We start from the raw sequence: 23,884 nt of genomic DNA on the forward strand, positions 1-23,884 counted from the left end.
CTATTAAGCCAGTTATGGTGGCTCATGGCTGTAATCCTAACATTTCATAGGTGAGAGGATTTCTGTGGCTATTTGAACTGGAGAGTTACTTCTAGGACAGCCTGGGCAACAGAGTGAGATCCTGTCTAAAAAACCAACCAATTGATCAAACTAACAAAAACTGCACAAACCAAACCAAAAATAAAACAGAAGCCCAATGCCCCTTAAGCCCCACCCAACAAGAATATAAGGAAAACTTGCTATCCTGTCTTTATCTTTCATACGACAGGCCTACATTTGTTTGATGGCACACTTATTTGGTTGTGTTAATATAATAGTAACCATGGTAATAAGATACAATATTTTTGAATCCCACAAAGTAGTTAAAATGATCCTGCCCCAAACCACAATAATGTTTAAACTGTAAGACCACATTCTGACTTATAGGCATTTTAAATTAGAGGGAATATTTCCTTGGTAAATGAGACATAAAAGTCCATTGTGTGATTGGTATTTTATGTTCTATGTGAAACTACTAGTGACCAGAAGCATCTTATTAAAGACATTTTCAGGTAGCACAAGAGGAGAAGAAATTGTATACTGACTCTCAGCTCCCAACACAAACATAGTCCTAAAATCAATGGCAGCAACACACGACTAATATTGCTTTGCCACACCCTCACTTCCAAGATTTATTCATTTTGATTTTATGTATATAGGTTTTTAGCTTGCAAGTATGCTTGTGTACTGTGTGCATGCTTGGTGCCTTCATATGCTGGAAGAGTAGATCAGATCCCCTGGACCTTGAGTTCCAGACAGCTTTTAGTCACCATGCTGATTCTGGCTGTATTAGAGGTCAGAGTTGTGAGGGAAAAGCAAAGTCGAAGATGAAGGTCACAGACGGTGGATTCCGAGAGGAAGAAGACTCAAGGATTTGATTCAGGTTTATAGTTCCTCAGAGTTTTATGCACCTAACGTTATTTTATTGGAAACATTCCAGGTGACGAATCAGATGATATCCGCCTGTAAAGCCCACATCACCAACAATGGGACTGCCACCATCTGGAGCCAGCCCCAGGACATTGTTACACAAAAGATATTGTCTGCGATTCAACTCAAGCAGGTAATGGCTAGTTTAGGTTGGTAGTGTGCTCCTGCATCTTGTGTTTTATGTTGCTTTTCTGAGACCAAGTTAAATCATTTGTCAATGATATTTTTGGTAGCTAAACAGAATAGCAATTGTTTTATTTTTAAAAATAACTTCATTGTTAAGAAAATTGAGCATTAATAAACCTTCTGTGAATGTATGTCCATTTATTCTCCTAAAGTTCTGAGATACTCTGGTGACTATTTTCAGTTTTCTTCAGGTATCCTATAGACCTAGGAGGAGATAAACTTAAAGTGATTCTGTTACTGAAATAGTGGGACCATGGAGAAGACACAGGTTTGAGTTGCGCTAGAAATAATGGTTTGTTGGAGTAGACGATCAGAATAGATAATGGTTCAGATTGATGGCTAAATGCATAGGAATACAAGCATGGAAACGATGGGGATTTTTAGGCCAATTCTGCTGTCACCTTCAGTTGAGAAATCGGATGAATTCCTTCCTGCTCCCAACCCCCCGACCCTGTTCCTTCCTTATTGGGGTGAACCCAGGTTGTGTAGATGTTAAGTAGGTGTTCTATCCTGGGCCATACCTTCCTCACGCTCTTTGCTTTGGGCCGTCAGGGGTATCAGTCCTGCTTTCATGAGACAAAACAAAAGCTGAAGCAAAATCCGAATGAAAAACAATTTGACTTTAGCGAGATGTATATTTTTGGAAAATTTGAAACTTTCCATCGCCGTCTGGCCAAGATAATGGACATCTTTACAACCATCAAGACATACTCAGTTCTGCAAGATTCTAAAATAGAGGGATTGGAAGACTTGGTCACTAAATACCAGGTATTATACGTTTAAATTCTGTTCTCTGTGAGTGCCCATAACTGAAGTTACATATTTTACAAAACAGTGATATTTAGACAAATCATCTGTATATAACATAAAATATGTTTGGGTTCTTTAATAATAGAGAAATTGTATTTATTTGAGAATTGCATAGTGAGGCTAGTACATTCTCTTCAGGTGTGTGGTTGTAAGGGTAATGTACCAGTGGTTTCAAGTTACTCATCTTTAAGAAAAAGCATTTTCATTACTAACTCTTAAAATACAATTTTCCCTTTTAAAAATCAATTTATTATAAAATTAATTTATTATAAAAAACTCAAATAAATAAAATCAGTATACACCGAAATTAGTGAGACCCAAAGTCATACAACTTAATGAACTTAAATATAATTAGAATTGGAATTTGGGATGGAAGCTGTGGAGCTTCACATTAGATTTTACGCGTTCAGTATTGAATATATTCTGTGCATTTATTGGCCTCCAAGACCCAAACATCCCTGGCATAATTAGAACTAGAAAACCGCTTAGCCTTGTATCTTCTTTCATAACTCATGTTCATTGCCTGTATCCACTTCTTCCTCATGCCCCTTTATTCAGATTTTCTTATTCTCTTTTATTATTTCTTGATTCATGCAGAAATAGTTTATGAAGAACATTCTATATGTCAGACACTATTTGATTTGAGTGACATTTAACTATCTGAATACATTTAATTTGTGCACATGTTAAAGATATATAAAGAACTAGAGCCAGTGTCATGGTTTAGCGTGCAGAAGTGTCTGCTGTGCAAGCCTGGGAGGCTGAGTTTGATCCTCAGAACACATAGGAGAAAGAGCTAACAGATTCGTAAAGGTGGTTGTTTGACTGCTGCTGGCAGGCTGTGACAAGCACTAATCTGCATTCACATGTATGTATATCAAACATACATATGTATATAAGCTATAGAATAAGAGATCATGGAGTTCCCAACCCCAGTTGGTACATCCAAACACAGCCCTACACCTAAAGTCAGGGGAAGAGGGCGTAGAAGACTGTAAGAGCCAAAGGGCCAGATACTGCCAGACAGTGTTTTTAGACATGACCAGGATATGGAAGCTATGTAGTCTCAACAATGTGGTTGCCTAAACAAGACCTACATGATGGCCGTGGCAGTTGACAATGCCAGTGTGGCTGAAGGAAATCTTTCAAGGCCCCACTTTAGATGAAGAGCTACAGCCAGTCAATGGTTGCCGAGAGAGAAAATCAGTCTTCCCCAGCGATGAGACCCTGATAGGCTGTACAGTTCCAGGGGGTCAGCCCTAAATATAGGTACACATGAACAACACGAAGTGGGCTGAGTAGGTGTGTGACACACTCATACTACACACACACACACACACACACACACACACACGACCTGAGCAGGTGTATGTGACACACACACAGATATGTAACAATAATAATTTCAGAAGAAAAGATCATAAATTTGAGGAGAGTGGGAAGGAACTTGGCAGGAGTTGGAAGGGGGAGAGGGCAGTGTGGAGATGTAAATGGCAGTATGCTATATGAAATTCTCCAAAATTGAATTAAAAAAGGAACATATGTTGAAAGAGTTAATTAATGCAGCTTCTCCACATTCATCTTAAACATGTCACACGCTGCATGCACGCTCCCAGTTTCCACGGGTGATACTCCTGTCTGCATGGAGACAACAGGGAGAGGGTGTTGTTTTCACTAGCAGGTCTGACTCTAGAAGTTAATAGCTGGTGCATTTGTTTGTATGTTAAGAGATCTGAATGACGCCTAAGTGGAAATGACTTTGAAGAGAAGATTGTGGGAAAAGGCCCGATAGTCCTCATAAAAATTATATGCCTTTGTCAATAATGTGGGGCTCTGAGTTTGAGGACAGCTTAGCACCTGGCTACAAATGATCACAAAGCGTGACTGCTCATCATTCCGAGCAAACAGAACTTCTGATAATAGTGTTTTCAAGGAGATGAATCCCTAATTTATACTTTCCAAGCCACGGACTGTAGTTCTACAGGAGAGCAAAAAGAAATTAATCCCAGAGCATTTGAAAATGGTAGACTGTGTTTGATGTCTCATTTAAAGTACCTGATTTTGGAGATGACATCTCTTCTGTGGGTATCGCAGCACCCCATTTTCTTCTTATCTGGTTTTTATTTTGTTAAAGTCTTTTCTAACTATTCTTTGCAATTATTTAAGCCTTTCAACAAAAATAACATTTCATTAAATTCTACTCTGGGCTTTGTTTTAGCTTATTTCAGATGTAATTAATATATAAAACTAATATATAATTAATATATAAAATTAATATATAAATCACCTGCTTATATTCACATGTGAATTATTTAATTGTATTTGTCCAAACTATCTTTAAATCCATGAGACAATCTTTCTTGGCGACTCCTTTGAATGAAGGATGGTGACGTTTTACTGTGTTCAAAACAAATAGCACCGAATCAATGAGAGACCTAGAAAATCAGGTTCCCTTTAAACAGACATCTTCTCAGGAACCATTTTTATAAAGTTCTGCATTTAAAGGCTACAAGTCATGAGGACTGAAAGGATAATGAAACTCTGCCTCATGTCTTCCATCTATTTCAGGATATTGTTGCTGCCATAAAGAAGAAGGAATATAATTTCTTAGATCAGCGGAAAATGGATTTTGACCAGGATTATGAAGAGTTTTGCAAGCGGACTAATGACCTTCATGTAGGTTGCGTGGTAAAATCCCTGGTGACAGCCACACGATTTTGCTTTCTTTGTCCTTGGTGATGCTCTGATCATCATTCCCCATTCCGCAGGCAGAGCTACCTTCATCACAGGGTGGCTGGCAGCAATTGCAGTCTGCATTTTCTGATTTTAGATGAATGACAGAGAGCTCCTTTCCCTGGATTAAAGGGTCATAAATACAGCTCGGCTAATGACTCGTAATCATAGACTTCGGTGCGTCTTCCGTGGTAGTTTTTGGGAAGTTAACTTTCATCTTCTGTTGAAATGCTCTGTAGCTTCATTAAGTTGTGACATTGATCTCCCTTTGTTACTACGGCGTATTGATGATTATGTTCAGGGGTAGTAACCTAACAGGCTGCCGGCTGTGCCTGGTGGATTCTAAAGGCAGGGCTGTAGCAGGCCTTAGAAATCGTGGTGCTGGGTCCCTCTTGCTCTCAGTTGTGAAATTTCTTTCCCATCATCTTTACTCATTACAGACCAGCCATCCTGACATTCAGCCCTGGGCAGCACAGCCTCCATCAGCACCCGAGAACACACAACAGAAGCAGTCCAGTTTCAGTTTTCCCGGGGAAAGGATAACTATAAGGGATAGGGATGCACAGCTTGGAGCTTATCAGCTGTGGGGTCATGTGATAAACAAAGGATAGGTGGGACAATCAGGGAGGATCTTTGTTTTTAAGAAATGGGAGTCAGGGAGGCTAAGGTAGGAGACAACTTGGTAGCTGTCTGACGTATAAATATGCGGAGTTCGTTCATCCATAGGAGATGTAGGTGTCCATCTTTCCTTATAGGAACGCAGTCAGGCTTGAGAGACAGCGCAGTCCATGAAGTGCTTTCCTTGCAAACATGAGGACCTCAGTTTGAACCAGAACCTATGTTAAAAAAAAAAAATCTAGGTATAGTGCCATAGGCTTGTAAGCCTAGTGGTGGGGAATGGAGACAGGGGCATCTCATGGTGAGTTTTAAGCCAATGAGAGATTTTTGTCCCTGAAAAGGGTAGATAGTTACTGAAGAATGACACTAAAAGTCATCCTTCGATGTTTGAATTGAAAAGCACATCTGTGTGTGCATTGCATATGCACATACATATGCATGTATGTATACAGATACATACATGCATATGCCCTCACACACATGACTATGTGCACACACAAACACACACATGACTATGTACACACACATGACTATGTACACACACGAACACACACATGACTATGTACACACATGACTATGTACACACACGAACACACACATGACTATGTACACACATGACTATGTACACACATGACTATGTACACACACATGACTATGTACACACACGCACACACACATGACTATGAACACACACGACCATGTACACACACGAACACACACATGACTATGTACACACACGAACACACACATGACTATGTACACACATGACTATGCACACACATGAACACACATGACTATGTGCACACACGAACATACACATGACTATGTGCACACACGAACACACACATGACTATGTGCACACACGAACACACACATGACTATGTACACACACAAACACACACATGACTATGTACACACAAACACACACATGAATATGTGCACACACAAACATACACATGACTATGTGCACACACGAACACACACATGACTATGTACACACACAAACACACACATGACTATGTACACACACGAACACACACATGACTATGCACACACACAAACACACACATGACTATGTACACACACGAACACACACATGACTATGCACACACACAAACACACACATGACTATGTACACACAAACACACATATGAATATGTGCACACACGAACACACACATGACTATGTACACACACAAACACACACATGACTATGTACACACATGAACACACACGACTATGTACACACACACACACACACACACACACACACTTACTTCCTCCTGAGGTAAAAGTAAAATGGCCATTCAGCTACCCCTTCCCAATGAGGGTCTGAACTAAATTCGTACATGGAGAGGAAATGGTGTGAGGAGTTCAAGTGGAGTTTTGGGTGATGTGAATTCAAGGAAGAGGGAGCTATCAGAAAGTGCTGGATGCTGTATTTTGTGTTTGTAGATTAACTTAGTAATCATCACAATCCTAGCAAGTCACTGCTGCTCTCATCCTTCCGAGGGGGAGCAGAATGGCTGTAAGTGGCCCGTTCAAGTCACACAAAGAACAAGTGGCAAGGGTGAAGCCAAACCCTGACAATTTGGCTCTAGCGCTCAATATCTGAATTCTAAAGTCATATGGTGTGTTTCCTCTGAGGGGAAGGCACAGGTCTCATTAGAACTTAAACAATGACCTATTTGGGGGCTAATTCAGATATAAGGACAGTGGATCCCGCTTCTTCTTGTTGGAAACTGGTAGACTGTAGTTGACTGTTGTCATGGTAGACTGTAGTTGACTGTTGTCATGCCCTCCGTAGCCCACGTCCTTCTGTCAAGCTCCCATCTGTGTTCCTCTCAAGAGAGTCTCTTCATTTGTCGCAGTAGTTCCTCTGTAGCTGGTGAGGGACGGTGAGCATCTGGACGCAGGGGTCATTTCTTGTCTCAATTGCTTAATAAGAAGATGGAGAGTTATTCTAAAGAAGCGGCCACTTCCCTTTGCAGTGGTGGATTGGGCTTCTGTTCTGTAGATTGTGGAAGAAGAAATAAACACTCCCTTGAAGTAGGTTTGACCTCACCACTCTCAGACAGATCAGTGATACAATGGAAATGTGAATGTGCTTTAAGTTAGAAAAGAGGGATGTTACAGCATCAAAGGGGAAGGGGGAGGGTGGCCGTGACATCAATAATGGTGATGGAGGAGGGGAAATAATCAGTTATAAATCAACAGTATTCTGATACTGTGTTGTGTTTGAAATGAGAATTAAAAGGTAAAAAAGACCTACAGAAACTTATGGGGGAGGAGACAGTTTACAAAACATGCATGGAACTTGATCATTCCTGTACCTCAAAGGCCAGGGTGTGCACCGGGGAGGAAATCACACTGTCTGTGTTTGTCTGGGGTTGAGAGCTTCTCAGAGAGGAGGCCATGACTCATGGCAGTGATTTTCCAGCAAGTGAGGTGGGAGTGAGCAGGAGCAGAGGCAGGAGACTTCTCACAGAGCTGAGAATTTAATTGCAGACTTTCTGGAGTCGGGTGTTAAAGCATTAGATACATGTGCTAACTCTTGATCTCCCTTTGCTTTTCTTCTATGTTAAAATGAATAAAGAGTTTTTTAGAAAAAGAATTTCATACATAAGTACCATCTTTATGTTAAAATGAATAAAGAGTTTTTTAGAAAAAGAATTTCATATATAAGTACCATCTTTACATAATCTCATCCCTCTCCTTCCCTTTCAAATTATTAACTTCTTTTGTTTTATATATATGTATGTGTATGTATGTATGTGTGTATGTATATCTGTATAAACAACCTGTTGAGTCCATTTACTGTTGCTCCAATATATGTGTGTGTATATATACATGTACACATACACACACACATTTAAAGTTCAGCATATGTCCACGTCATCTTCTATGACATAATCATATAGACAAAAACGGTCCAATTCTGAATTTGGATTACTGGGTAGTCCACATTTGACTTTTCCATTCTGTTCTGCTTCTCATTCCCTTAACCAATCCAATTTCACTCTGTCTTTGAAACTAATCCATTCTCTTAAATTCAACCCTTATCTCCTTAAAACTGGGGTAAAAATATCCACATTCCCCATACTCTGGGTGGAGTGGGTGGAGTGGATGGATCTCAGGGACAAGGATTAGGGGGTTTATAGGGAAAGAATGTGGGGTTTCAGAGGTCCAGGGATGGTTGGGATCATAACTCTGCTGGTGAGGACGTGGAAGCCTCTGATTCTGTCCTGACTTGGGTCCATGCTGGCACGAACAACAGCGAGAGAAGCCACGTATTGAAGTACAGCGAGAGAAGCCACGTATTGAAGTAGCACGGGTGGATGGTTTCACAGAAGCAGCGGTTCCACCAGGCAAGGAAAACGCTTTTAACAATAAAAAGTGATACAATAGTTTCTTTGTGTTTTATTTAACTAAACTTACATTTAAATAAGAATCTTAACTGACTCTTGGATGAGTAACAAATATATTATGTTTATTTTTCGTGCAATCCTTTTAGGTGCAAAATTGCTCAATAGTAAAAACTGTCTGCGTTTCTTTGGACAGTGAGGTCTCCATTTCTGGCTTCTGGACATTTCATTTCCCTTTGAGCTTACTAAATTTTCGGTTACATTTCCCACCCATTAGAAACAGTGTAAGGAATGTTGGTCTCTTTTCTTCTACTGCTAAATAGAAAACCCTCACTATTTCTCAATACAGTGGCGTACATTGTTAGTCTCAGTCCCTGGAAGACACAGGCAGGAGGGCTGTCGATTTCAGTTCAGCCTGGTCTCATAGAATGACCTCGTCTCGAAAGAATATCTCAGCGCTAATTTGTTGTTCATGACGGAGTTCTGTTCTGTTTTTAGAATGAGCTGCAGAAGTTCATGGACGGCACATTTGAAAAGACTCAGAGCATCAGGCGAGCTCTAAGCACGTTGAAGAAATTTGAAAGGTAAAGATTCGAAATAGCTTCCCAAGTCCCATCTTCTAAACTTGGGATAATGTGGGCACAGTTTAGCTTCTTTTTATAGCTTATCTTGTATTGTAATTATAACTCTTCTTATCACTTCGCATTCTAATGGGAAGAAAAGCCTCTCGACAGTCTGAGTCACAAGGTCATAGGTTTTAAGTTTTTCAGAGGCTAACAGGATTAATCCTGGAAGGATTAAGGATTTGCTTCATTTCCGTCAATAGAGAATACTCTTAGCTTTGAAGTAGCTTGTAGCTGCCTGTAGTAATACCGCCTAATGTCTGAATAATTCGAGATAATTCTTCCCAGGTTAGCAATTTTGCCTTGTAAGGATTGGTGCTATTTTGGTTCTTTAAATACACTGCACAACTACTTCATAGCTTTCAGTTGGCATGTCTTAAAATGGATGTTAATAAATAAGATTAGTACATACATTTTTTTCATTAATTCAAAACTTTGTACTTCCCCCCCCCCCCCAATCAGATTGAATATACCTAACCTTGGTATTGAGGAAAAATACCAAGTAATTTTTCAGAATTTTGGGACTGAGATCGACTTGATTTCTAAACTGTATACGAAACAGAAATATGATCCCCCTTTGGCTCGGAACCAGCCTCCCATCGCTGGGAAGATCTTGTGGGCCCGGCAGCTGTTCCATAGGCTGGAGCAGCCAATGCAACTCTTCCAGCAGCAACCCTTGGTGCTGAGGACCGAGGAGGCCAAGCCAGTGATACGCAATTACAACAGGATAGGCAAGGTCCTCTTGGAGTTTGAGGTCCTCTACCACAGGGCGTGGCTTCAGCAGGTGAATTCCTGAATGGGTGCTCCTTAAGTGGTCTCTAGTGTCCAGACAGAGGGAACCCTCTCCTAGCATTTGACAGGGACATTTTATAAATCAGTTTGGTTTAATATAAGAAATCGAAGTGTATAACATAACCATGGAAGAAAATAATTATTAATATTGAAAAAACCCAGTAAGTTAGGTAATAGTAGCTCATGATTTAACTTATAACCTCATAAATGAGAACACATAGCATTTCACTACTCTGTCAGTAGGGTTTTTTTCTTTATGCTTTTAAAAATTTAGTAAGATACTGCTTGGGGGTGTAGCTTAGTGGTAGAGCATTTGCTTAGCATGTCAGCAACACACAAACATACACACACACAAAGAGAGAGAGAGAGAGAGAAAGAGAGAGAGAGAGAGAGAGAGAGAGAGAGAGAAAGATCCTGAATATATTGGCAAATACAAGTAAGTCTGTCAAAAGAAGTCTTAGGTTTTAGTTGGTTGTATCAGCATTTAATCAAGCTATATCCAACCAACACTTGTGTTTCTTTGTAGATCAGTAAGAAGCAATGAGAAGCAATGGTTGTATAGCTGTATCCACTTAGTTTCTAGATAAATAAAAACTGAGTTTAGTTGGATTTGTGTAACCTTTATTAGTACATATAACTGATTAGGCATAAGGACATCAGGGAGCTAAATGTGTCTTCCAAAATCTCCTAGGCTACTGTCACATGTAAAGTCTCAAGAAAGAAAAAAAAATGCACTTGGTTGACTGTGAAATATCACCACCAAGACCTGAAAGCTGGTTTCTGAGAGGGAATTTAGGGGTAGAGTGAGTGACCCTATTGCTGAGATTCCGCAAGGTCAAGTCCAGGAGAGATACTGAATGAGTATTCACCGAGTCTCAGGAATGGTTGGGCCAGATACTGTGTGCACATTGCATTCTGACAGTAAAAATATTGACCTCCTCCCACAGATCGAAGAAATCCACATGGGTCTTGAGGCTTCTTTACTGGTGAAGGCTCCAGGCACAGGGGAATTGTTGGTGAACTTTGACCCTCAGATATTAATCTTATTTAGAGAAACAGAATGCATGTCCCAGATGGGTCTGCCAGTCTCACCGTTAGCAGCTGCCCTCTTCCAGAAGCGGGATGTGTACAAAAAGAACTTCAGTGATGTGAAGGTATAGTACTTTTAGTTCCCCATTTCTGGATGTTTCTAACATACATTAACTATTTTCTCTTTTTTTAAATACTTGTTTTGGTGTGCATGCATGCACCTATGTGTGCAATTGCACATGGAGACCCAAGGTTGATGCCCACAATCATCTTTATCACCCTACCACCTTATTCACTGACTCTGGGTCTATGAGTCAAACCCAGATCTCATCAATATGACTAGTATCAATGGTCAGCTTGATCTGGAGATTCTGTCTCTACCATTTGAGGCTGCCCTGTTTATGTGGGTTTTTAAGATCTGAATTCTAGATCTTATGATTGAAAGTTGTCTTACCTCTAAGTGTTTCAGGAAGTCACTGGAAGATTTTTGGGCTGGAAAGTAAGGCACAGTCTCATTTACAGACACATAATCCTTGCTGCTTGCTGGCTAAGCAGAATTTTGCACTTTAATTGGGATAAGAGTGTTAGCGAGAAGCCAATAATTTCTTGCATTGATGCAGAATGGTGAATGAGGTTAGTAACTTGAGCTAGAATGGCCACAGAGTTTGTCAGACAAGTAAAGGTTAAGAGGGAACTCAAGAATAATTGAAATGGGAGCTATTATGGATGGCCAGGTAGCTTGTATTCTATACTTCTCCCCCCCCCATGCAGGGGCCTTGACTGTAATCTCATTTATGGAGGAGATAAAGACTTGAAATGGTTTATTTTGTGGGGCCCAGTAGAATCGGTAGTTCTTGTCTTAAGTCTCACATGGCTTTTAGACATCCATGTGGCCATGGTACCAGTGCAGTTAGATATAGAAGTCAGGGCTCAATAGAGCACTCAAAGTTGGAGACATGCTTATTGGAGCTGGGAGACTGCAGTTGATATTAATGACATTGTCCTGGATGAGAGCTTTTAGTGAGGACTGGAGACAGAACTGAATGGAGGGCCGTTGACTTAGATTTAAGGTTGATCCAATATTAGTGGGTCTAGTAGAAGATTACAAACCACAAAACAGACTTGGACTTTGAGGTGGGATGAAACCAAATAACAAGGAAGCCAAAAGTAAAGAAAAAAATTCAAGGATCATGACTCACAAATTCACTTCCTGGAAAAGTAAAAAGAAAAGTTCAAAGACGGGGCCTTGGTTCTGGACCACATAGAAACTGTTACTAGAATGTCATAGTAAACCAGCCTTGCTGGTGTATGCCGTAATCCTAGCACTTGGGAAGCCGAGTATGAGGATCAGAAGTTCAAGGTCATTCTTGATTAGAAAGCAAGTTTAGCCTAATATACATGAGACCCTATCTCAAAAGAAATGTCAGCTATTAACATCATATAATGACACTATGCCCATGCCCTTACATAGTGCCTTATGGTGTAAGCCTATCTTTCTCCCTCCCCCCACCACTCTTCCTTCTCCCTCCCCTCTCTCGCTTTACTCTGCTGCACATTGAATATAAAGTTTTAAACTTGCTGACAGGTACTTTCCCACCAAGCTATATCCTCAGCGCTGTCTTCACTGTGTGATTTAAGACAGCATCTCGTGTCTCAGGCTCACCCTTCACTCATTCCTGTAATCCAGGCTGGCCTTGAACTTCTTTCCAACCCTTTTGTTTCAGTCTCTCAAGTAGCTGGGGTTACAGAACTGTGCCTCAGTACAATTCACGTGAAGCCCTTTCAGGGCCATTATTTAAATGTCATCTTTCTTCCTACCATGTGAGATAGGTGGAACAGAGTACATTGTGACTCAGCCAAAGTGACTAAGTCAAGGTCTCATCGCCGAGCGCCAGAATCCAGAATTGTTCTCTTCTGTCTTCTCACTACACCTTGCTATGTTAAAAAGTTACAGTTTGCTATGAGCAGATATTTCTCTAATGTGGACCCCTAAAACATTAGTCAGTATGCCTATGTTCTCTTTAAATTCTTTTGTATTAGGAAAAAAAAACATGATCAATTTACATATTTACAAAATAAAAGTTTTACTAAGAAACAATATTTATACCTCCAGACAATTACTGTTACTTATTTTCTCCCACAGAGTCTTTCTTGGTTAAGTGTTGCAGGTAACACACAAAACTTCAAAATATAGAAGCTTTTATCGTACTTTTTATGGTTCTGGGTTAAAGGTTTTGAACAGATGTTGAATGATATACTCAGCTGGGATTATGGACTTGGGCATCTAACAAGGATTTCTGGTATGGAATCCCCCAGCTGGCATGGTACCTTATACCACTATCTAGGAGCAAGTGCTACATTGGACAAGGAGGCTACTTAGTCCTCGTGCCAGTCCCGGGCGTCTCATAGGGTTCTTCTGTTGAGCCCTGCTAGTACTCTGAATGCCTGTATAGACTCAGTGGAGGGTACAGAGACCTAATTCCATAAGAAGAAGAGTGGCAGATAATGTTTATAAACTACCATTGTTCCAACCAAAGACTTGAACAAGGAAGTTATCATCTGGTTGGCATTTATTACATATTGGAGGTGGAAAGAGAAGTCCCTGTGTAATGTGGCTAGCTGGTCAAAGCAGATTTATTGGCCCACTTGAGGGCCCTCCAAAGCTCCCCTCCCCAGCTTCCGAGCCACTGTGCTGGGCATTCAACAGAGTTTCCAGGTTTCTACAGACACACAAAAGTAGCTGGAAGTTTGCTTTATTCATCTTTTTTTCTTGGAAGATATTTGAAATTGTAAAGAGATAGGCTAGTGTGGACTAATAGTAAGGAATATAGATTCTGAAACCAATATGATCTGGATTCAAACCGTTATCTCTAGGTAAATGACTTTACTTTCTAAGCCTCAGTTTCTCATTTGTAGAAGGGATGAATAGTACTTCCTGGGCTTAAAGGATTGAAGGTGAGGAGCAGAATGCCCGCTGGAGGCAAATTCTGAGAACCATTTTTTTCTGATAGAATAAGTAATGGGCATTAAGAAAAACAGTGGTAAGCAGTGGCTAAAGGCTTTCGGAAATGTGGAAGGAGCTGCTAATAGAATCATCAAATTGTAGGCTTTTCTCAAGTGACTTTTATGGAAAATGAAAGGGCATTATGGAAAGTATAGAAAAGTATTATCGGAAGTCAGGGCTCATTTGGGAGACATTGGGCTTATCTGCCTTCTCAGACTCCACCAGGACATCCCATATCTTTATGACAGGTTCTATAAAACCATGAATGTTAATTGTGACACTGTTGTATAGAGAGCTTTGCAATCATACCCACCCAGGCATCATTTCCGTTCTAGCACAGCAATAAAAACACTTGTGACAGATATCAATCTAACATTATGATAATAGCAATAGTTCCTGTACCAGTTCTGTCTTAAAAGTATTTGTCTTTAGAAAGCACATTGATGACTTCTGCAAGGAAGAGCAGCAGTATGAACTAGCAGGTGTATTTGAAAACAATAGTATATGGACAGAATAGGGACCTACTTTGACTCGCCGTTGTAGCTGAGTTTTAATGGAGAACTCAAACCAACCCCTCAAATTCTTTTTCTGATAACAACTAGTTGATTAGTTTAAAAAATGCTAATAGATCCTGCCTTGTGTTCTAGCTAAGGTTTCAAACAAATTGAAAAAAAAAAAACAGGAAAAAATCTTGTCCTTGTATTATTTATGCATTTACTCCTGACTTGTGGGCAGGTGGTGAGGTTGGGAGCACATAAGTAAATAATGCATTTATTCCACCTCAGTTAATGTCTAGCCTACCCCGTCTTCAGTGTGCTCATCTGACTTAGCCAGGAGGTGATATTTAAAGTCATTTGAAAGCAGCACTGATTCTTTATTCTCCCTCTGCCCCTTGGGTCTTGCATCAAGAGGTAGCTGATAGTTCTGTCTAGCAAAGCTCTCATGATTCACACAACTGTGATGGTGGGTATGGTCTAGAAAAGATTCCCAAAGCAGCTGCAGCATCTTGTTCCTGTCAAAAATGGAATGAGTGAGCCTAGGGAGGCAAAGGCCACCATAGTTTCTTTGTTTGGGGCTGGGTAGAGCCTAAGAAATGGTCCTCAATTCCTTCTTCATTCTCAATTGTAACTTTGTGGGTTAGGATTTGGCTGCTGTAGAGAGGGTGCTTGTGAGTCATCTGTCTTGTTTGTGACATTCTTCCTGTCAGGACATTAGATCCCAATAGTTTGACCAAACATAAAAGTTATCTTTTTAGATAAAAATACTAATACATATGAAAAGTGACATATAAGCTGGCTATTTAACCCCATACCGTTGCAGATGATGCTGTCTGAATACCAGCGGGTGAAGTCGAAAATGCCTCCTGCCATTGAGCAACTGATGGTCCCGCACTTGGCCAGAGTGGATGAAGCCCTCCAGCCTGGCCTGGCTGCCCTGACTTGGACATCCCTGAATATTGAGACATATTTAGAAAATGCATTTGCAAAGATCAGTGAGTCTGTCTACCTGAGTTTTGTTTCTCAGTTTTAGAGCCGAGTTCTTATTGCCTACTGGATAATTTGTTATTAATATGCTTTTATAAATAATGAAATGAGAAATAAGGCTCAAAACTTTCACGGTGAACAGCAACAAAATATAATGAGTTCAGTAATTTCTTACAAGTCATAAATATTCATTATTTAATTTTATTCCCGGAAGTTATCCATGCAATTTTGTTGATTCTTATTGTTGTATATTAGTACCTAAAAGATCTTTAGGGCCATTTAACTACTATACTAATTGATTAGTTCATTAAAATTGTTTTTTTTAGTGACTCCCTCTCCCTCCATCTCTCTCTTCTCCTCTTCTTCCTCCTCCTTATCCTTATCTTTTAGATTAAACACAAACAAAGCTCCATTTAGTAGACAAGTACTCTCCCACCAACACCTGTAGACCTTTCAGTGGTCTGGGGGATGGATTGGGATGTGCAGTGTGATGGAGGACAGGGAATTGCGAATGAGAATAGTTCAGGCAAACGCTAGTTGTCCTTAACTAAGGATGCAGATCTTAAAATGTATGTGAGATGCTCAATTCAATTTAATCCAGTTTCCCAGAATAAGCACAGGTATTTTTCAAAAGCAAAAAAATTGACCTCAAGTCCAATTGGGATGTTAAGGAATTGCAAGTGTTTGTTTTATATAGGACTTTTGACAGTCTCTCAGTGTCCAAAAGTGGGCTCACTCATGAGGCATTTCCCAGAGTTCATAGCTGCCTTCTAAAATGTATTAGTTCCCATTTCCTGTGTAACCAGGGACATACAAATTGGAACACAATGTCAGAGGTTTTTGTTTATTTTTTTTTATACTTAGAGATTTCTATTCTTTATTCCAACCTACTGTTGTCTGTCAGTGTTTTTCATGACCCAACTTTGCCTATATTTTATGGTCTGGGATACAAAGTCTGAGGATCCTAGGCTGACTCCATTATTTCGAGTCCACCTGCTCCCAGCCTTTCTGTTGTCTTGATAGCTGGGACCAGATTCTCTGTATTGCACATATCTCCTACCTGAGTAGCCCAACTTCATCTTTCTCCCAAACTGGTTGCAAAGGGCTTAAAACCCAGGCATTTTCTTCTGCTTATTTTGGTCAGTCTGGTGTTGGCTATGCTTCAAAACTTCTGGATTCATAATTGTGTAATTTCTGTTTCTTTATTACTCTGACGTCTTTCTAATCCACTTGGACATGTTACTTCCTTTCTGGTCACATTTTTTTAAATCTCTTCTAGGTAACTCCTGGGATGGTACTCTCTGTCTCTCTTTATGTCTGTTTCTGTCTCTCTTGGTCTCACCCAAAGTAGGACCTAGTTTATTGATAACTTTAATTCCTAGCAGCTTGTCTTTTCAGTAGGTTTCTTTCTGCACCTTCCAAACAAGTATATACTATTTAATATATGCTAATTTAGCAGATACACACTACTCAAGAATATTTGAGAGGTACTGGATTGGGGCAGAAAGTGAAGTAAGGAATTATGGTTGTTATGCTAACTAGCTTTTTTTCCCCCCAACTTGACAAAAGGTAGAGTAATTTTGGAAGAAGGAATCTTAATTGAGACAATTTCTTCACCAGATTAGTTTGTGAGTAAACTTGACTGGTGATTGCTATGGGAGGCCCATCCCATTTGTGGGCGGTGCCACCCCGGCCAGGTGGTCCTGGATTGTGTGAAAAGGACTGAGAAATTCATGAGGAACAAGTCAGTAAGCAGTACTTGTCCATCGTTCTGCTTTAGTTTCTGCTCCCAGTTTCCTATCCTGGATTCCCTGGATAATGAACTAAAAACTCTAAGATAAAATACCCACCCCCTCCAAGTTGCTTTTGATCGTGACGTTTTATTACAGTGATAGAAAACTTGTCTAAGGCAGTTGCATACTTTTGTTATAATTCTGCTGACTTAAGTGATTCAAAGATAAAGTGTAACAGCCGAGTGTTTGCATATTAATGCAGTGTATTTTAGGCTCACTACCATTTCTGGGTGGGATACTGAAAGGTGCACAATTAGGCGACCATAGCATTAGAAGGATGGAGAACGTTGTGAAATGGTTTTCAAAAGCATCCTCAATTTAAAGGATGGAAACCAACAACCCAGAGATGTCAAATGGCAGTTAGTGCTGAGCAGATCGAAGCAATAAAGATGGGTTTCTTTGCCTTTAGGCCAATAGTCTTTCCAAAATAGCGCTCCTTAGGAAATATAACAAGAGTAAACGAGTTAAAACCTCTAAGGAGGCATTTATAAGGCATATAAAAGCTTCACAGTGAATATTATCACCATGAAATTAGAGCAGGCTGCAAAGGTAGTCTTTGGCAGTGTTCTCCCTGGAGAGGTACTACGGTTAGAGTATTAGCAATTTGGATAGTTTATTAGATGCTAGCTGGAGACAAGGAGATAGCTTCTAAAGAAATCTTAATTCTCCTTTTCTATTGTGGTTTGCTTTTGTAACTTAAATGAAGACTATAATGAAGAAAAAAATTAAGTGCCATTGCATTTGTGGTTGGGTACCTCACGGTCAAGTGCTCTCTGTACTTTGACCACATGTTTTTCTGTGATGGTCACAATATGTTGCATAGAGAAGCTTCTTTGACGAGGGTAGAAAACAATGTGTTAAGTCTCAAGAACAATTGGATTCTGTATTGAGATAAATGAATACGCCTTTAGAATTGTAGGTGTTTAATTGGGCCACACACTTGGAAAAAGATGTCACTATTTGTTAAAGTCATCAGCAGAACTTCGATGGGCATCATTTGTGTACCCTATGCATAAATGCTGGTTCATTTTCTTTAATTGCTTCGATAACAACTTGCCACAAGTTTCATTGCTTCATAATGCAATTACAGAGGTCAGAAATGCAAAGAGTCTCATGTAGCTAAATTCGAAGCATCTTCAGAGAGAGAGAGAGAGAGAGAGAGAGAGAGAGAGAGAGAGAGAGAGAGCACTCTTCCCAGAAACTCTGCAGAGCAGTTTTTCCCTTAGCACCTTCCAAGTCTTACAGGGTGCCTACATCTGTTGGAGCATGACCATGTCATATTCAGAGCTAGCTGTGTCTCATAGCCACCCCTTTTTCTGCAACCCATTTCCTTCTATGGTCACACTCTTCTCTATCCCTCTTTTGTCTTGCTAATGTTCCTCTTATAAGGTCCTCAAAACAATTCTGCCTAAATAATCCATAACAGTCTCCATATCTCAAGATCCTTAATGCATCTTCAAAAAATTACATAAGGTAATAGGGATTCCCCCAGGAGATCACTTTTTCAATTTGACACAAATGCCTTAGAAGATGTGAAGAATCAGAGAGAAGCAGGAGATTTCTGTGGAGTTCACACACTTCAGGAGAAGTGCAGTTCTTTCTACATTGACTACTGTTGTGAAGAAGAATCATTTGGTATATTAAGAAGTTGCCTGTATAGTTAGTTTGAAATTTATTGAAACCTAGGTATTTATCCTTTAGGTAGTGAAGGTATGTACTGAAGGTATTGATATAAGGAAATATCAAATAGCAGTAGACTTTCATTTCAATCAAAGTTGTTGAAGATACCCTTTGGGATGGGCACTGACATAAATGTTCAAGATGTAAAGATGGAAAAACAGAAAAGACACAAGAGTAACCAGTGGGATGCACACAGAAATGAATGCTTAGATGATAGGCAAGACAGGACCAGGGGATCCCCTACACCCCCACAGTTACAGGTGGTCTCCTGGGAAGACGAGCCAGAGCCAGGCCTGTAGGAAAACTGGAAACTGTTAAAGGAGGAAGAGTGTACAACAGTTATGTTTGGAACAGCCAGAAATACCAAGGACACTGTGATGGTTTTCAGCAAGAATGAACCCCAATGGGTTTGTGTATTGAAAGCTTGGTCCCTAGTTAGTGGAACTGTTTAGGAAAGATTAGAAGGTGTGACCTTCTTGGAGGAAGTATGTCACTTCATTGGAGTGGGCTTTGAGGTTTCAAAACTCCATGCTATACCTCTTTCTTCTCTCTCTCTCTCTCTCTCTCTCTCTCCCTCTCTCTCCTCTCTCTGCTCGTTCTCTGCTCTCTCTGTCTTATGGTTGTTGTAAGCTCCCAGCTACTGCTTTAGCACTATGCCTACCGGCCAGTTGCCATGCTCCCCACCACGATGGTCACCAATGCACTTGCTGTAAGAAAGCCCCCATCAAACACATTTTCTAGAAGTTGCTTTTCTATAAGTTGCATGGTCATGGCATCTTTTCACGCAGTAGGAAAGTAAATAAGACAGATATGTATAACCCAGGTAAGCATTAATCCGGATGCTCCTGCTGTCATTGAGCCACGTGTACGTGTTCAAGGAAATGGTTTACCTCATCTGTTGTTCATTTGTTTTTCCCAAAGAGGACCTGGAGCTGCTGCTTGACCGGGTCAATGATTTGATTGAGTTCCGCATCAATGCCATTTTGGAAGAAATGAGCAGCTTGCCACTTTGTCAGCTCCCTCAAGAAGACCCCCTCACTTGTGAAGAATTCCTCCAGATGACAAAGGTTATCAGAAAACTCATTTTTTTTAAATAAAAGATGTGTTTGAATTATAAATTGGGATTTAAAAAATTCTATTTTGCTCTGTGATAGATGTTATTCAAATGTCAGACCTTCTGACAACTTGAAGATTAAAGAAAATGTTATCTAAGCAGCTACTAATAAGTTAATTCCTTTCAGATCAGCTGAAGGGGCATTGCTGTGACACACATTTCAGAATTCTTTATGTTTTATGAAGGGCAAAGGTTTTTTTTTTTTTTTTTAAAGAAGAGCTTCAGTAAGGGTCAATTATGTAGTACTTGGGCAGATTCTGGGCAAGGATTTTTCTTCAAGTACTTTCAAAGAGCTGTTTCCAAACTAGCATTGTTTTGTAGCATAGAGTTCTGAACTTGGCCCTAGGAAAGCTGGGAAAGGCCAGAGGCTTGTGTTTAGACCACACAAGGTAGAGACTGTATTTACAGGTTCACCACACTTCAACATATGAAAATAAAACCCTCAGAAGGTCTTCATAATTTCTCTAAAATCTTTGCAAATGGGGCATTTTCTTCCTATGTTAAGCCCAAGCTACTAGCAGAGAGACCTTTTGGAAATGGTACCTTGGCCTCATTTATGACATTCCCTATGGGTATTCTGGTGATATGAACTCCTCAATGATGATTTTAATATTGCTGGCCAGCAGTGCTTACTGGAGGACCCACTATATTCCATTCAGCTTGTGGCTACACCGCAGTTCAGATTTATCACCAAAACGGAGTGGCAGCTAAGCAGAATAATACAGTAGGCGGGTAGAGGCTGGGGCAAACCTTTGTTTTTTTCTCAGAGTTTTCAGGGTTTTTTTTCCCCTTAAAAGTTTTTTTTTTTCCCATTTTACATAGCAGCCACAGTTCTCATTCTCTCACCTTCTTCAGTCTCCTCTCAGCTCCCCCACAACCTTACGCCAGCTCTTTCCAGTGAGGGCTGACAGAGAGCCCTCCTCACCCAACAACGAAACCACAGAAATCCATGTGCAAACTTTCTGCCCGGTGAAGTTCATTGCTTGACATTTCAAGTTTTTTTTTTTTTAATTTAAAATTTTAGTGTGGTGTGTGTGTGTGTGTGTGTAGGTGTTCACGGAGGTCAGAAAAGGGCATCAGATTCTTATGCCCTCTTATGCCCTGAACTCTGAACTCGGGAAGAGCAGCAAGCATTCCTAACCACTGAGCCACCTCTTCCATCCCAAAGCTTTTATTGGCTTTTGTCACCATGGCACACTCTGCTTTCATGAAAAGGCTCAGACTCTTAGAAGAAATCAAGGATTCAGTGTAACCCATGTTGTCTACAGAAGTCTTCCAGACACAGAGACAGTGTGTCTCTGGAGACAGCAGCAAGCCTCCCCTCCCCCCGAATCTGATCCCCTTGGTGTGAGGAGGGCTTCAAACTCAAAGGCACCCTTGGAAAGGACAGGAACGAAGCATTTGGTGCCAACGCCATTTTGCATATATGTTAAACTTCAATTTATATTAACTTGTCATTAGCTGGTAATGCTTAATGACTGCAATTCAGAATCCTGTTTGCTCTTCTCACATGATTTTTTAAATATTTTTCTTGCTAACTTTTAAGTTTCCTCCCCATCATAAGAGAAATCACTTAGCTCTGTTATTTACAAAATGTAGTTTAAAAATTTCAAATCAGGGAGACTGGAGAGATGGCTCAGCAGTTAAGAGCACTGACTGTTCTTGCAGAGGACCCAGGTTCAATTCCCAGCACTCACATGGAGGTTCACAACTGTCTGTAACTTTCCACAGGCAAAACACCAATACACATTAAAGATAAATAGGTAATTTAAAAAAATCCAAATCAGGTAGGTTTTAGATTTCAACAGTGGAGTAATTAGCGTTTATAGCCATCACATCACCACCGTGGTAGACTTTATGTATTTTCTGGCTCTCATTGTACTCATTGCAGATTTTTTAGTGATTATGCTCTCAGCTAATATTTCTTTGTACATTTTTCCTTGTCATTATATGACTTTCACAAACACCACATAAATGACACCTTTATAACATTTTATTAAGATGATATTTATATTGTTTCTTACTACTAGACATTAAATGGCTCCCAAAGTTTGTTTTACCAAGAGCTATAATAAATATATATGTATAATTATTTTTGATTTTCAGGAACATTGTCCCCAAATAAGATCTTTGTGAAAACTGTATGTTTTATTTTACAACTCTTTACAGTCATAGACAAATTGTTTTCCAAGGGACAGTTTCACTGTACAAAGCCATAATGCAATACTACCAATGTTGCTACTTTCTGACACTGTTCTATTATAACCTATTAATTTTAGTTTGAGCGGCAAAAATCAAACATTCTAAATTAAATAAAATTGTTTTTATTGCCCATAGAAATACTTTTTTTGACTGTTTTATTTTCTACAACCTGCTTATTTGTCTTACAATTTTTAATTTTTTCATTTATATTTATTTTGTTTTTATTTTTTCTTTTGTTTTTGAGATTATAATATAATTGCACCATTTTCTCATTCTTTCCCTGTCTCCAAATACTCCCTGACATCCCTTCTTGCTCTCTTTCAAATTCATGGCTTCTTTCTCATTAATTGTTGATATATATATATATATATATATATATATTACACACACACTATATATTCCTATATATGTAAGCATAGCCTACTCAGTCTATATAATGCTACTTATATGTATGTTTTTGGGGCTGACTGTTTGATTTTTGATAACCAGTTTGTGTGCTCTTCCCTGGGGAAGACTAGTTCCCCATTCTCTTCATTCCTTAGATGCCTGTGGTGTTCCGTGTAGGATTGGGGGTCCCTCGGACTTTTCTCTTTCCACATTAGCTTCTTAGAAAAGAGAGCGGTGGTGGGGACTCAAAGACAGACCTTTGGACAGTTTTCATGCCTGCTGTCACCATGGAGATGAGTCATTGAAATGAAGTGTCAGGTGCTGGAGGCAACTCTTTGATAGTTCTTGTTTGACGGAGGGGCATTTTGAAGAATTCATTATTACTTTGTCCTCATTCTGTTTATAATTTGCTTTATTAATTCTCATGTTGCTTGCACTTTTATAATTATGGATTCTCTTAGAAAGAGTTGAGGGATTTGAACAATCTTTTTGGAAAGATATTAATTGTTAAGAGTTGCTTCGCAAAACACCCAGTAGAAAGGAATTCTGGGGTTTCCAATGCTTGCCCCTGCTGCTGTGAGCACTGAAGCAACCACTAAGAGGTCAACGGAGGACTTGTTTCCTGGGAGACCTGGCCTCGAGGATGGGAGCCGACATCATGGTCCATACTGAGCCTCTCCAGCACAGAGTCAGAGGATTCAAGAAGCTGTCTAAGAAAAAATAAATAAGGATCTCCTAGAGAACAAGGAGCTAGGTGATGTAGTATGAGGCAAACATGCTTGGCAAGTAGGTCCCCTGGTTGGATGTCATTTGCTAGTCAATAATAGTAAGTACTTACCAAGGACTTCTTTTATTCTGGTCACTGTTCCTGGCTCTTACATATATCACATGAAATACATGCAACTGCCTAAAATAATTTTAATTTATTCTTAAAAAAATTTCATACGTGCACATAATACATTTTAATCATATAGATCCCAACTTCATCCCTCCAACTATGCTGGTCCCTCATCTAACTTCAAGTTCTTTTTAAAAAATAGCACACTGAGTCCAGTTAATGTCACCTATGTACACAACCCCGTGGTATAATCACTGG

At 39.8% G+C, this 23,884-nt stretch overlaps 1 protein-coding gene across 1 annotated transcript in view; it reads left to right on the top strand.

Moving 5' to 3' along the window:
- Nucleotides 1-23,884, top strand: part of Dnah5 (dynein axonemal heavy chain 5) — a 221,755-nt gene that overhangs the window by 12,364 nt on the left and 185,507 nt on the right. The window contains exons 10-17 of the mRNA XM_041632097.1: nt 980-1,102; nt 1,708-1,923; nt 4,534-4,641; nt 9,179-9,264; nt 9,766-10,087; nt 11,043-11,249; nt 15,449-15,620; nt 20,007-20,152. Of these exons, the coding sequence (XP_041488031.1) occupies nt 980-1,102; nt 1,708-1,923; nt 4,534-4,641; nt 9,179-9,264; nt 9,766-10,087; nt 11,043-11,249; nt 15,449-15,620; nt 20,007-20,152 (1,380 nt within the window). The remainder of the gene's footprint in view (nt 1-979; nt 1,103-1,707; nt 1,924-4,533; nt 4,642-9,178; nt 9,265-9,765; nt 10,088-11,042; nt 11,250-15,448; nt 15,621-20,006; nt 20,153-23,884) is intronic.

Source organism: Microtus oregoni, unplaced genomic scaffold (genome assembly GCF_018167655.1).
Source record: "Microtus oregoni isolate MIOR12 unplaced genomic scaffold, Mior012 000040F_ref0000088, whole genome shotgun sequence".
Lineage (NCBI taxonomy): Eukaryota > Metazoa > Chordata > Mammalia > Rodentia > Cricetidae > Microtus > Microtus oregoni.